General features: G+C 46.5%; 1 protein-coding gene across 1 annotated transcript in view; it reads right to left on the reverse strand.

Annotated features, from left to right (window-relative positions):
- Nucleotides 1–2289: 2289 nt before the first annotated feature.
- CCDC40 (coiled-coil domain containing 40) overlaps nucleotides 2290–15860 on the reverse strand; it is a 59588-nt gene continuing 46017 nt past the window's right edge. The window contains exons 15-19 of the mRNA XM_030206607.1: nucleotides 10945–11036; nucleotides 10711–10831; nucleotides 8727–8912; nucleotides 8250–8408; nucleotides 2290–2672 (exon numbers count right to left, since the gene is read on the reverse strand). Of these exons, the coding sequence (XP_030062467.1) occupies nucleotides 2412–2672; nucleotides 8250–8408; nucleotides 8727–8912; nucleotides 10711–10831; nucleotides 10945–11036 (819 nt within the window). The 3' untranslated portion in view covers nucleotides 2290–2411. The remainder of the gene's footprint in view (nucleotides 2673–8249; nucleotides 8409–8726; nucleotides 8913–10710; nucleotides 10832–10944; nucleotides 11037–15860) is intronic.

Raw genomic sequence — 15860 nt, forward strand, 5'->3', positions numbered from 1 at the left:
GGGGAGGCGTTAAAAATGATGGTTTCCGCTAGGGGAACGTGGTTCGAGGGGGGTAAAGGGTCGGGGGGGGGATGGGAAGAGGAGGGAGGAGGAACCTGCTATTACAGGGTTGGTCAGGGGTCGACTGGGTGGTAGAAGAAAAGAACACGGGTTATTGGTGGGAGACCATGTTACATTTTGTTGACCTCGAGGACACGGATGCCTGAGAGGGGTGCTGGCTGGGACGCCCCCTAAGGGCTGCTTACTAAGTATCTTGTCTATAAGGCTTGGGGAAAAGAGTGTTCTATATGGTGAAAGTTGTAACTTGGAATGTAGGAGGGATTAACTCACCTATTAAAAGGTCAAAAATCTTACAACAGCTGCAGAGACAGAGAATAGATATTGCGCTACTCCAGGAGACACATCTCAACCAATTGGAACATGCTAAATTAAAGACTTGGTGGGTGGGAGAGTGTGTGGCAGCTGCAGCCTTGGGGAAGAAAAGGGGTGGCAGAGTCTGTGAAACCTGTATGGATAGATGGAGCGGGTAGAGGCCTGCTGGTGGAAGTGATTGTTAATCGACAGAAATGATTCTTTTGTAACTTGTATGCACCTAACCACTATTACTACTACTACTACTATCTCTCTGACCTCATGTGCAACTTTCTTCAAATCTGTCGCCTTACTTACTCTCTTACCTATCTATATGTTACAACTTTGCCTTACCCTTCACTATCAATTCAATTAAAATGTTCTATTATGTATTTTGTTGACATTGTACGTAGTAACTATGCCATACTTTGTATTGTTATTTGAATATTTTTACTGCTGTAATTGTCTATTGCTCATGTTTGATCTATTCTTACTGTAATCCGTCTTGAGTGAATTTCTTCAAAAAGGCGGTAAATAAATCCTAATAAATAAATGTAAATATGAAAAAGTCCAAAAAACTGATTTCTTTGATGTAACCTTATCTTTTACTAGTATGTAGATGTGCTGTTTATTCTGTACTAGAATCAATGTGTCACGTTTGATTCATGCTGTGATTAGTTACTCTGTCTTGGCTTTTCAGGGCAACACTGTCTAGTAGGGATTTTTGACCTGCTCTTTATTCCTGGTCAGTGCATTGTTAACCTACTAGAGACTCTTCCGTGTAACAGCATCCCAAGGCCTCACTTCCACATGTATGTAGCAGCAGTTACACACGCAGATCACATACATGTCCACATGGCCATTTCAGAAAGCCACTATTTACATTTGGAGATCACCAGGATACAGAGATTTCAAGGAGGTGTGGCTTGGCTTGGCCAAAAATCTTCCCATTTCATACAGGGAATACATGTCTGTGTTAAAAAAAAATCCCATCTGGTTTTGCACCAGCTCAAAGGCAGGTACAACTTTTTCTAAAGTGCTCATTTGACCCAGGGCTTTACATGAGTGATCAAGGGAGAAATTCCCCTTAATCCCTCATTGGTGGTCACTATTCAATTGGCACCACTTAAATATACAGATTTGTAAAATGGAAGCAGCTACAGGTGTAAATGCAACATTATCAGTCCTCCTTTGTTCCCTTGCTATGTGCTGGCAAATACACTTCCTTTTGTAAAAGGAGCACATCCAGACCTACATGCCTGAATTCTACTCTCAACGTTGGTGATCTCAACGTTATCAGCCCGAAACCTCCGTTCACAGGACAAATCCCTCCTCTCGTTACCCTTCTCCACCACCGCCAACTCCAGGCTCCGCTCATTCTGCCTCGCCTCACCCTATGCTTGGAACAACCTCCCCGAGTCCTTACGCCAAGCCCCCTCCCTGCCCATCTTTAAGTCTTTGCTTAAAGCCCACCTCTTCTTCAATGCTGCGTTGGGCACCTAACTCTTACCTTTCAGGAATTCCAGACTGCCCAATTTGACTGCCCCTATCGGTCTGGCTGCTCACGCGTCCTTTAGATTGTAAGCTCTTTGAGCAGGGACTGTCCTTCTATGTTAAATTGTACAGCGCTGCGTAACCCTAGTAGCGCTTTAGAAATGTTAAGTAGTAGTAGTATTTTTAAATGGCTCTTTGAACGTTTTAAATAAATATATACTTACATGCATACTCTGGCCTGGCCGAGCGGGCTGCAGTGTCCCAAGACTGGACTCACACGTGACCTTCCTGGTGCTCTGGAGCCCCAGCCTCAGTCTGAATGTATTTAAGAAATGTAAAGGAGCTTGCGAGGATGTGAGAGCTGAAAATGTACAGGATACCTTTGGGGGTGAGGGACCTTTTTATTCCAACATAACATAACAGTATAATCAGAGGATTATTTTATTCCTTAAATAATATGCATTATTGAAGCCCAGCAGATGCTTCTTGACAAGTTATTCTGGTGAGTTCTGAATAAACTCTTTTCTTTGGAGCAGGCATAGTAGCTGGTTTGAGCCTTTCACTCACTAAGCCGTGTCCATCGTCTCTTCGGGAGCCCCCAGTCGGGCATCTAGTGCCAGGTTCACGGCACGCAGTGATCCCTGGTACTGAGGGTACTCCTGTTGGATCTGGTGAATGATGGTACTGATCGTATGCATTCGGCTCATCTGTTTGTACATCTCATTGTCGAGCGCTTGCTGGCTCCGGTATTGTAGTACATATTTCCCCTCCTTCACAGCCTGCAAGTGCTTCTGTCGGGACTGATAGCCCACAATCTGAGCAAGGTTCTGCGAGAAGGAATAGGCAACAAAGTGATTAATAAAATTCAAAAGAGCAAAGCAGAACTTGCAACACCCAGTGGAGAAGCACAAGACCAAAAGGCCTGAAAAACCTCATTTACAGAAACTCTTCTCTTGCTCAGTTGTGCCTCTGTGAGAAAAAAAAACTAAGATTATTTTTCAAAAGCTATGGGGGGAGGGGGGAGGAATGCAGAATGGCATTACTGTGATATTGCAGAACCTAACGTTAAAGGAGAATCACAGTAACATAAAAATGGCAAACAATCAGGTCCTTATGTAACACTTTAATATCTAATCCAGCTACCATGGAGGGAGATGTAGAGGGGTATTTTCAATATAATGTCTAAGGAGAAACTAGGTCTCACCTGATCATTTTCTTTCCCTTAGTCCTTCCCACTATTCCAGAACCTGGGGATAAACCAGCAGATGGAGATAGAGAACTGAAAACTGAGCTGAGACATATCTCTCTTGCCATCCAGTATTGATGTAGATAAGCAGTAAGGATAATACTCAGAATAAACACAACACAACAACAACTTGCTAACCTAACACAAAATAGACTTCTCAGAGAACAACAGATATGCAGGAAGCACCATGCAAAGTGACAGTTGGTATCTGACCCATTACTACACACTGACTAAACATCTCAGAAATCTCGGGTAGGCCTTTGGAATAGCGGGAAGGGCTAATGAAAAAAAGTTTATCAGATAAGACCTAATTTCTCCTTCTATTACATAGCTTCTCGCTATTCTAGAACCCGGGGGATATTCAAACGCAATCCCTAGAGTGGGTGGGATCCTGGCACTGCCGCCCTGAGGACCAAAGCCCCAAAACTGGATTCCGAGGGCGCCACAATGTCCACTTTGTAGTGCTTGGCAAAGGTATGCAACATTGATCATGTTGCCGCCTTGCAAATATCTGCCGGGAAGGTAGTCTCTGCCCAGGATGTTGCTGTACACTTTATAGAATGAGCCTACAAGGCCTGTGAAGCCTGCTTTCCCGCAAGCCAGAAACCGAGAACCCCATGGATCCACTATCAGCTGAAAACCTTGGCTGGATAGTGTTCATTTTCCCGGGTGCAAGGAGTGCCTGCTGAGAATATTCATCTCCACATTCAGGACCCAGCGACGTGAGTTGCCGACAAGCATAATCAAAGGTTTAAAGCTAACAAAGGAAAAACACAAACAATGTTCCTACCAGAACTCAGCAGCACACAGAGACAGAGCAGACAGAGCACCCACCGGTGCAGGGAAGCCAGGTAATCAGGGAAAGCAGCTTAGCTAGGAAAACCACCAAGCATACGCTGGGAACAACCAGCACAGAGACAGAGCAGAGAGAGCACCCACAGGTGCAGGGAAGCAAGGTAATCAGGGAAAGCAGCTTAGCTAGGAAAACCACCAAGCATACGCTGGGAACAACCAGCACAGAGACAGAGCAGAGAGAGCACCCACAGGTGCAGGGAAGCAAGGTAATCAGGGAAAGCAGCTTAGCTAGGGAAACAAACAAGCATACGCTGGGAACACCCAGCACACAGAGACAGAGCAGAGAGAGCACCCACAGGTGCAGGGAAGCAAGGTAATCAGGGAAAGCAGCTTAGCTAGGGAAACAAACAAGCATACGCTGGGAACAACCAACACACAGAGACACTACGAGCAATGAGAGGAGTAAACAACTCCCAAGAAAGCATGGTGTGCTACTAGCACAGACAGAAAGAAGGTAACAGGCTTCAGCTGACTGGGAGGGAGAGGTAGGCTTAAATAGATCTGATGTCTGCTGCCTCAGACGTCAGCTCAATCCCTAGCAGGTCAATCAGAAGCGAGTCCCAGTCATTCCCCTGCCTGTCTTAGCAGAATCATAACACTCAGAAGCAGCAGTTTAGACCTTTGAGATCTAAGACCGGATGAAAGATACCTTCCTTCTTTGGGACAATGAAGTAAATGGAGTATCTGCCTTGTTCCTGGGGAACTGGAAAAATGGCCCAGAGTGCCAGCAAGAAATCTACGGAGGCCTGAATCTTGACTGCCTTGGTTCCTTTTCGACAAGGAGACTGCAAGAAGAGAGGAGTGACCGGGTGAGAGAACTCCAACTTGTAACCTTCTGTAAGAATATGTAGAGCCCACTGGTCTGATGTGATTTTGGCCCACTCTCGAAACTCCTGAAGAGAAGAGTGGACCAGCCTCGCATCACTGCAAAGCTCTGCAGGCACTGGGCGCTCTAGCTGACTGAGAGGAGGACTTCCTGTCCACATGAAAGGAAGATTGACATGCCTGAATGTGTAACCAAATTGCTGACAACCAGACCGGCATTGTCTGCTGTCTCAAAATTCAGATTGAGAGCCCCCTGAAGACAGACGACCAGAGGCTTTTGGTTTTATCCTCTGGCAACCGTTGTGGCTTAGTTTCCCCCAGTTCTTTCACCAACTTAGTGAGATCTTCTCCAAATGGCCACTTGCTCCGAAAGTGCAGTTTAACTAGACGTGACTTTGATGCTGCATCCGCTGCCCAACGCCACAACCAGAGTTGCCGATGTGCTGTGACTGCCAAAGACATACTGCAGGCCATAACCCATAATGTCATAAATAGCATCCACCAAGTAGGCCAATTGCATTTTCAGCTGAGCATCATTGCACCCTCTTGTGTTAGGAGTCAGCACTCAAGAAAAAGATCTAGGTGTCATTGTAGACAATACACTGAAATCTTCTGTCCAGTGTGTGGTGGTGGCCAAAAAAGCAAACAGGATGCTAGGAATTATTAGGAAAGGAATAGAGAATAAGACCAAGAATATTATAATACCTCTGTATCGCTCCATGGTGCAACCTCACTTTGAGTATTGTGTTCAATTCTGGTCACTAAATCTCAAAAAAGACACAGCGGAATTAGAAAAAGTTCAAAGAAGAGTGACCAAAATGATAAAGGGGATGAAACTCCTCTGAGGAAAGGCTAAAGAGGTTAGGGCTCTTCAAATTGGAAAAGAGATGGCTGAGGGGGGATATGATTGAGGTCTATAACATTCTGAGTGGTGTAAAACAGGTAGAAGTTAACTGAATTTTCACTCTTTCAAAAAGTTCAAAAAGATCAGGGGACACTCAATGAAATTACATGGAAATACTTTTAAAACAAATAGGAAGAAATATTTTTTCACTCTCTTCCGGAGAATGTGGTAATAGCAGTTAGCATATCTGGGTTTAAAAAAAGGTTTGGACAAGTTCCTGGAGGAAAAGTCCATAGTCTGTTATTGAGATGGACATGGGGGAAGCTAGTGCTTGTCCCGGGATTGGTAGCATGGAATGTTGCTACTAATTTTGTTTCTGCCAGGTACTTGTGACCTGGATTGGCCACTGTTGGAAGCAGGACACTGGACTAGGTGGACCATTGGTCTGACCCAGTATGGATATTCTTATGTTCTTTTGTTTTTAGATATGTCTCAGCTCAGTTTTCAGTTCTCCATCTCCAACTGCTGGTTGATGGACACAGCTATCCCACAGGTTCTGGAATAGTGGGAATCTACGTAATGGAAATCCAATTTTCGACCTTTTGAGAAAAAAGTCCAAAAATCCAATAGTGAACATGGCCATTTTCAAACCAGAAAAACTTCCAACTTTTTGTTTTGAGAACGGCCATTTGCCACATATTTTTGTATTTAGTGCATCTATCTTTTAGGCCCATTTTCGGGGGGGGGGGGGCACCCTCAAAGGGAAAAATGCACAAAAACAAGCCATAGGGATGTAGGGGGGGGGGGGGGGGGAGAGGCAGCATTCTTAGTAGACTACCCACACAGACATCCTGGCAGAGCAGTGGGGCACCCTAGGGGGCACTACAGTGGACACATCTCACCATTACACCCTTACAGTGGGGGAAATAAGTATTTGATCCCTTGCTGATTTTGTAAGTTTGCCCACTGACAAAGACATGAGCAGCCCATAATTGAAGGGTAGGTTATTGGTAACAGTGAGAGATAGCACATCACAAATTAAATCCGGAAAATCACATTGTGGAAAGTATATGAATTTATTTGCATTCTGCAGAGGGAAATAAGTATTTGATCCCCCACCAACCAGTAAGAGATCTGGCCCCTACAGACCAGGTAGATGCTCCAAATCAACTCGTTACCTGCATGACAGACAGCTGTCGGCAATGGTCACCTGTATGAAAGACACCTGTCCACAGACTCAGTGAATCAGTCAGACTCTAACCTCTACAAAATGGCCAAGAGCAAGGAGCTGTCTAAGGATGTCAGGGACAAGATCATACACCTGCACAAGGCTGGAATGGGCTACAAAACCATCAGTAAGACGCTGGGCGAGAAGGAGACAACTGTTGGTGCCATAGTAAGAAAATGGAAGAAGTACAAAATGACTGTCAATCGACAAAGATCTGGGGCTCCACGCAAAATCTCACCTCGTGGGGTATCCTTGATCATGAGGAAGGTTAGAAATCAGCCAACAACTACAAGGGGGGAACTTGTCAATGATCTCAAGGCAGCTGGGACCACTGTCACCACGAAAACCATTGGTAACACATTACGACATAACGGATTGCAATCCTGCAGTGCCCGCAAGGTCCCCCTGCTCCGGAAGGCACATGTGACGGCCCGTCTGAAGTTTGCCAGTGAACACCTGGATGATGCCGAGAGTGATTGGGAGAAGGTGCTGTGGTCAGATGAGACAAAAATTGAGCTCTTTGGCATGAACTCAACTCGCCGTGTTTGGAGGAAGAGAAATGCTGCCTATGACCCAAAGAACACCGTCCCCACTGTCAAGCATGGAGGTGGAAATGTTATGTTTTGGGGGTGTTTCTCTGCTAAGGGCACAGGACTACTTCACCGCATCAATGGGAGAATGGATGGGGCCATGTACCGTACAATTCTGAGTGACAACCTCCTTCCCTCCGCCAGGGTCTTAAAAATGGGTCGTGGCTGGGTCTTCCAGCACGACAATGACCCAAAACATACAGCCAAGGCAACAAAGGAGTGGCTCAGGAAGAAGCACATTAGGGTCATGGAGTGGCCTAGCCAGTCACCAGACCTTAATCCCATTGAAAACTTATGGAGGGAGCTGAAGCTGCGAGTTGCCAAGCGACAGCCCAGAACTCTTAATGATTTAGAGATGATCTGCAAAGAGGAGTGGACCAAAATTCCTCCTAACATGTGTGCAAACCTCATCATCAACTACAGAAGACGTCTGACCGCTGTGCTTGCCAACAAGGGTTTTGCCACCAAGTATTAGGTCTTGTTTGCCAGAGGGATTAAATACTTATTTCCCTCTGCAGAATGCAAATAAATTCATATACTTTCCACAATGTGATTTTCCGGATTTAATTTGTGATGTGCTATCTCTCACTGTTACCAATAACCTACCCTTCAATTATGGGCTGCTCATGTCTTTGTCAGTGGGCAAACTTACAAAATCAGCAAGGGATCAAATACTTATTTCCCCCACTGTATATTGTATGGGGAACCCTCTAACCCCCCCCCCCCCCCCCAAAAGCTACTGTACTTATTTCCCTGTGGTTTAGTTACCCAGGATAAGACTCAGTGTTCTGTCCTATATAAAGATGGTCAGACTACCTGTCGTTTCTTCTCCTGAAGCCTCTCTAGGTCTGACTCCAGGGCGCTGAAGTCCGCTTGTAGTTTGGCAACACCTACTTGCTTCTCTGCAATGGTCGCACTGAGTGATTTCTGGGTTTCCTGTAATTCTCCCATTTTCCCATTGCATTCTTCTGCATTCTACAGCAAACCAACAAGGAGAAACTCTTAGGGAGGAAAGGGCCTCGGTCAGGTGAGGTTGAAAGGTACACAGAAACCTCCCACAGATAAACCCAGCACAGACCCAGATGGCTCCTGCCTGCAGTGGAACAGCATGTGTTGAGGGGAGGGGGCAGGCATTTGCAGTCCAATCCTGGGATACATGTTTGGATCTTCCAACATGACACCAGGAGCCACAGGTGACTAACGTTAGCATCTGACAATGTTTGGAAAATGCTGTAAATCTGTGTAGGTAAAACCGGTAACGAAATACGCAGGTGACACAAGATTGTTTCTCACCTTCTGTGTCTCCTGCATCTTCTTCTTCAGCTCTTGAACTTTGAGGTGCAGGTCAGTGGTGGTCAGGTGCTTCTCTCTTCTGCCCTTGGTCTGCCCCTTCCTTGCAATCGCCTCTCTACGGGCAACGACTGCCTCCATGTCTCGGATGATCAACTCCTGTTGCCTCATCAGCTGCGCATACCTCAGCTACAGTTTGGAGGGGAGACAGAGAGACTCCATGAAACAAACCTTCTCAAATGCTTTTTCACTAGAAGCAGCTGACCTTCTTCATGTGACACCTTAGCTGTTCTCACCCTCCTTATGTGCATGAAAAGAACAGAAGACAAGGGTAAGGAAACCAGTTTCTTTCTTGCCACAGCCTTGCTGCTGATGTTAGGCTGAGGAGGTATTTTTAGAAATGTCTCCATGTGGAAATAATGGCATTTAGTTTGCAGGTGTAGATGGTAATTTGATACAGCCATGTACACATGGCTGGGATGCAGAGATTTTAAAGGGTTTGGGTTTGGCCGGCTGAAAAATTAAACATGTAGAGGGTCAATATTCAAACCAATTTTAGTGGCCAAAAGAGGCTCCTGCCGGCTTAAATCACGCGCCGCGGGCTGGTGAGATCTTGTCTTGTAAATAAATAACAAGATATAAACAGGATGGATTCGGTCCAGAGGGCGGCTACTAAAATGGCCAGTGGCTTTTATCATAAAGCGTATGGGGACAGACTTAAAGATCTCAATATGTATACTTTGGAAGAAAGACGGGAGAGGGGAGATATGAGACAGACACTTAAGTACCTCTGTGGCATAAATGCACACGAGGTGAGTCTCTTTTCAATTGAAACGAAGCTCTGGAACGAGGGGGCACAGGATGAAGGTGAAATGGGATAGACTCAGAAGTGTGGAGGAGTGGCCTAGTGGTCAGGGTGGTGGACTTTGGTCCTGAGGAACTGGGTTCGATTCCCACTTCAGGCACAGGCAGCTCCTTGTGACTCTGGGCAAGTCACTTAACCCTCCATTGCCCCATGTAAGCCGCACTGAGCCTGCCATGAGTGGGAAAGCGCAGGGTACAAATGTAACAAAAAAAAAAAAAGTAACCTAAGGAAATACTTTTTCACGGAAAGGGTGGTGAAGTCATGGAATGGCCTCCTGGTGGAAGTGGTGGAGATGAAAACGGTATCTAAATTCAAGAGAGCTTGGGACAAGTACATAGGATTTCTAAGGGAGTGATATGGAAAACAGATGGCATGGATGGGCAGACTGGATAGGGGAAATGGGACTTGATATCTCGCCTTTCCGTGGTTTTTGCAACTACATTCAAAGTGGTTTACATGGTATATACAGGTACCTATTTGTACCTAGGGCAATGGAGGGTTAAGTGACTTGCCCAGAGTCACAAGGAGCTGCAGTGGGAATCCATAGGCCATAAGGGCTGGTGTTAACTGGGCACAAGTAAATGTAGCAAGTATTCTATCAGGTGTATGTGTCAGTGGGAGACACGCCCATGTCCCACCCAAGGTGTGCCTCGGAGATGAGCACGATGCCACTTACATGACGCACCCCTATACATTAGGCGCTTAGGGCAAATGCACAGTTATTCAATTGCTGTTGGAGCAGAGCAGAGAAGGAATCCAAATTTACAAAGGCAGAGGTTCCTCAGCAAAACTAAAATGAAATGGAAAATGTGCAGACCGGTCTTTTATCTGCCAAATTCCAAGGAAAATCTCCCCAGAGAGTTCTTTTTCTATAACGCACTCTCTCACACACATCTACACATTCATATGTACATTTCCTAACCCCCCCCCCCCCCCCCACCCAAACATTATCAGTCAGTAATGCTGGACCTGAGACCAATTTAAATGTTGCCCTTGCAGAGTAAGAGATGCAATGGACTTATGAAAAAGACTTAATTTGAGCAGAGCTAGGATAAGGGGACACTGAAGTGTGCTGTCTGTAGCTTTCACAGCCTCTGACACAACGACTGGACTCCGGCTTACCTGCATCTGACGGACCTCTGCCTTCATGGCTCGGATCTCACCGTGTTCAAAGCTGGAATCTACAGAATAGCGCATCTCCTTGGCCAGCTGGATTTTCTTCTCCCACAGCATGATCTGATGCCTACAGGGGAAGGCCAGGAAAGTGAGCTGAGGTGGGAAGGCTTTCTATTTCTCTTTGATAAATTAGGCGCATGAGATGCAGGTGTTAGAATGAATGAAAGTGTCTGCACTCACTCGGCCTCTACCAGGTTGTTCAGCATTCGCTCCTTCTCCTCCTGCAGGCTGTCTCGTTTCTCCTGCATTTCAATAGATTCTTTCTCTGCGCTCTGTACATTAGAAGGGCATGTTGTAGTTTAAGGATGAAAAGAAGGTACTTGCCTGCTTGACTACCAAAGGCAAGAACACAAAACTTTTAAAGAAGTCCAAAGTGTGGAATACAGTAAAGCAGACCTGCTGCTCCCTGTTCACTACTGAGTGCAGATGATTCCACCAGTGACAGAGGCCACAAACATACAGTGGCGTAGCAAGGGGGGGCGGGGGGGGGGGCGGTCCGCCCCGGGTGTCAGCTCAGGGGGGGGGTGCTCCCTGCCAGCTCCCCCCCTCGGCGCATCAACACCCCCCCCCACCCAGTGCCCACCCTCCTCCGTCCAAACAGCTCCCCCTACCTTTAAAAAAATATCGGAATCCGAAGCGAGGCGCAGCGCCTCGCGCCTGCACGTAAAAGAAATGTGCAGCGTCTCATCGGGCCTTCTCTCGCTCTGTATGTCCTGCCCTTGCGGAAATAGGAAGTTGCGTCAGCGGAGGGCGGGACAAACAGAGCGAGGGAAGGCCCGATGAGACGGTGCACATTTCTTTTACGTGCAGGCGCGAGGCGCTGCGCCTCGCTTCGGATTCCGATATTTTTTTAAAGGTAGGGGGAGCTGGTTGGACGGAAGAGGGTAGGCACTGAGTCGGGGGGGGGGGGGGTGTCGATGCGCCGAGGGGGGGTACGTCATCGTGCTGCACCCAGGGGGGCTGCAACGGCGAACCGCCCCGGGTGGCAGCCCCCCTCACTACGCCACTGCAAACATATCTGAGTAATATATCACAGGCAGGCACCTCAAAAAGGCATGTGAAAGGATTTAACTGCTTTACCTAGACATCTTAATTACTATGCTCTCTGTTACATATAACCATCTTTTCCCATTCCTTCCTTACATATGGACTTTACACTGTCTAACTTCAGATCCCTCAGAACAAGAACTTCAGTCCTTACACATACAGAAATAAATTAGGTCTTACCTGATAATTTTCTTTCCATTAGTCCTTCCCACTATTCCAGAGCCTGTGGAATAGTTGTGTTCATCAACCAGCAGGTGGAGACAGAGAACTGAAAAGTGAGCTAAGACATATCTTTCTTGGCATCCAGTCCAGCTCCTCAGTATTTATTTAGACAAGCCGTACGGATAAACTCAGAACACACACAACCACCTTAAACAATTCGCTAACGTAACACTAACCAGACAAGCAAACATATGTGGACCTCCCTCTCATCTCTGGACAGCTTGTAGAGAAGAAGAGAAATGCAGGAAGCACCATGCAAGGTGACAGTCATTATTTGGCCCATTACTTTGCACCAACTAAACATCTCAGAAACTTCAGGCGGGCCTCTGAATAGTGGGAAGGACTAATGGAAAGAAAATTATCATCAGGTAAGACCTAATTTCTCCTTCCATTATGTAGCTTCCCACTATTCCAGAGCCTGTGGGATAGTTGTGTTCATCAACCAGCAGGTGGAGATAGAGACTTTTAATAAACAAATATAAAATGAAAACTGAGCTAAGAAATCTCTCTCTTGGCATCCAGTCCAGCTCCTCAGACAAGCAGTGAAGATAATACTCAGAATAAACACAACAACCTTAAAGGGTAAAGGGTGAAAGGTCATGGATTTGATATATCACCTTTCTGTGGGCTCACAATCTAAGTTTGTACTTGGGGCAATGGAGAGCTAAGGTACTTGTCCAGGGTCACAAGGAGATGCAGAGGAAGTCAAACCCAGTTCTCCAGATTCTCAGCCTACTGCACTAATCATTAGGCTACTCCTCACTAACAACTCATTAACCAAACACTAACCAGACGAGCAAACACATGTGTACCTTTCTCACCTCTGGAGAACTTGTAGAAAACAAGAGATATGCAGGAAGCACCATGCAAGGTGAATGTTGCTATTTAGCCCATTACTTTGTACCAAATAAATATCTTGGAAACCTCGGATGGGCATCTGGAATAATGAAAAGGACTAATGGAAAGAAAATGATCAGGTAAGACCTAATTTCTCCTTCCATTATATAGCTACCCACTATTCCAGAACCTGTGAGACACATAAAATTTCCAATGGTCAAATTCCTGGGCGACAACCACCAGTGTACACTCCGTCTGGTAACCAGCGTCCAAGGAAGACGAAGGTCATACTTCTGTTACAGTAGAGACCAGCGGCTGCGGAGAGACTCCTGTAAAGGCCGCATATGAGCCCTTGCCCATGGCACCACTGCCATCGCCACTGTTATTGACCCAGAACCTAGATGTAGACCCAGATCCTGCCATGACTGAGGAGAAGATGATCTGTTGAAACAGCTTCAACCTCCTGCATTCTGTGAGAAAGATCCTTTCCCTTGCTGTGTGGAATAGAACGCCCAAATACACCAGTATCTGCAATGGAGTTAGTCTGCTCTTCTTGAAACTGATCACCCAACCCAACCACTGCAGAAGACGGAGAACTGCAATCGCCACTATGCTGTCTGAATATGAAAACACGCGAATGAGCTAGTCATCGAGATATGGGTGAACTCTGATTCCGTGATGCAGAAGGAAGGTCACCACAACCACCACTATTACCTTGGTAAACGTTCTTGGTGCCTTGGTGATACGGAAGGGCAAAGCCCTAAACTCAAAGTGATGGCCCAGCACCACAAAATGTAGAAGCCTCCAATACGGTGGCCATATGGGTATGCCATATGGCCATATGCGTATGCCTTGTAGCGCTATAGAAATGCTAAATAGTAGTAGTAGTAGTAGTATATGCAAGTATGCCTCCTTAAGATCTATAGCGGTGAGAAATTCTCTCACTTTAACTGAGGCTATGACTGCTCTTAGCAAGACATTCAGAGGCAGTGGTTTAGATCTAAGGCTGGACAAAAGGTGCCTTCCTTCCTTGGGACAATAAAGTAGATGGTGTATCTGCTGTGTCTGTTTGGCCTGGACAACTGGAACAATGGTCTGGAGCACCTGAAAGAATCTATGGTGGCCTGAACCTTGACCACCTTGGTTCGTTTTCAACAAGGAGACTGCAAGAAGAGAGGAGCAACCGGGTGGGAGAACTCCGACTTGTAACCTTCTGTAAGAATATCTAGAACCCACTGGTCTGATACCATTTTGGCCCACTCCTCCCAAAACTCCTGAAGATGTTCTCCCACTGGAGGAAGAGAAGAGTGGACCAGCCTCACATCATTGCGAAGCCCAGGAGGCATTGGGTGCCCTAGCTGAGAGGAGGACTTCCTGTCCACACGAAAGGAAGATTAGCATGCCTGAAAGTGGGATTTCTGACCATATTGCTGACAACCAGGCCGGTACCGTATGCTATCTCAAAATCGCGATTGAGAGCCCCCTGAAAATGGGTGACCAGAGGCTTTCAGCTTATCTTCCGATAACCGCAGTGATTTAGTTTCCCCCAGTTCTTTCACCAAGTTATTCAGATTTTCTCTTCAATGGAAAGCACTGAAAGTGCGTCAGAAATAAGAGTACTGAGGCTCCTCTTTATGAAATAACTTCAATACTTTCGAATCATCCCCCTCCTCAGGAGGGAGATCTTCCTTCAATGATGGCTTATCTGATCAGACTGAGGCAGTGGTGTCTGGAGCAGGCTCTCACAGGCTCTTGAGAGCCGTTTGTTAAGCTTTTAAGAATTTTGGGAGCCGGTTCTCCATGGCTACTTTAACAAATGGATCCCAAAATGTGGGCTTGGGCCCCTCCTGAATTCTCTTTTACTTTGCTGGTGAGAGACCCCTGTTAACAATTTACCAGCACACTCCTGGACTGAGGCCACATCAAATAAAGAGGGAGAAGCAGAGAACCTCATCTGCCCAACATGGAGGTCTAAACGAGATCTTTTAGGAGCCAGAGGGGCAGCAGGATAAGAAACTGAAGCACCTGCAGTAGCTCTGACTGTCCCTGCTTCAGTAAATAGACCTGGTACAAGAGCAGTATAAACTCTGGAGAAACAAAGATCCTGATGCAGCTGAATGCTCTGTTGGGCCCTGAAGTTGTAAAATGGCAGCTGTGCTCCGCGTGTTTTCAGACAGATGCTGTTCCTCACTGCCAGTTGGCCCCAACAAAATGGCACCCGTTCCTGCGCTCGCCTGCATCACACTGTGCACCGGCTTTGCCAAAGAGGCCAAAGTCCTCTGTATATTCGGATGTTGCGCCAAATCTGAAGATTTGCAGCTGCTAACGGTTTGCACCATATCCCGTAGGATTCCTGGCTTGCACACAGTGCAGTATATTGACACCGGCCACTGGGTCCCACAATGGGAAAAACTGCTTAATTGCCTCTGCAAGAGTCACCATTCACCGCGACTGTCACAAGTGCAGCACAACGTGTCCCAAGCAGTGAGTCAGGATCCCTCCCCTACACCAAATAGAACTTGCAGAGTCAAATTTTAGTCGGATTTATTACTGCCAGCTGCTGCCCCCAAGCTCATAGTCTCCGCAAGTCTTACCACAGATGACTGAGGACACATACTCTGTCCCACACTCTCCAGAAAACCTCTTTCTTGCCTTTTTTTTTCTTTAAAGTTGTTGTGCTGGAAAAGGAGAGCTCCAAAGGGAATAGGGGAGAGGTGAAGGGAAGGAAAAAGTAAATTCACGGGGCATTAGAGACAGGGATCTGAAGACCTCTTGATATGACTGCAGACTCAAGCCACCCACAAAGCTCAACTGGGAACCAGTTGACCAACTGGACCAGGAGCAAATCACTCAGAACCAGTGGCTGAAAAAAGTGTGTCAATCCACCTGCTGGAGACAGAAAATACTGAGCAGCTGGACTGGATGCTAAGAGAGATACGTCTCAGCTCAGTTTTTAGTTCTCCATCTCCACCTGCTGGTTGATGAACACA

This window comes from Microcaecilia unicolor, chromosome 6 (genome assembly GCF_901765095.1).
Source record: "Microcaecilia unicolor chromosome 6, aMicUni1.1, whole genome shotgun sequence".
Taxonomy (NCBI): Eukaryota; Metazoa; Chordata; class Amphibia; order Gymnophiona; family Siphonopidae; genus Microcaecilia; species Microcaecilia unicolor.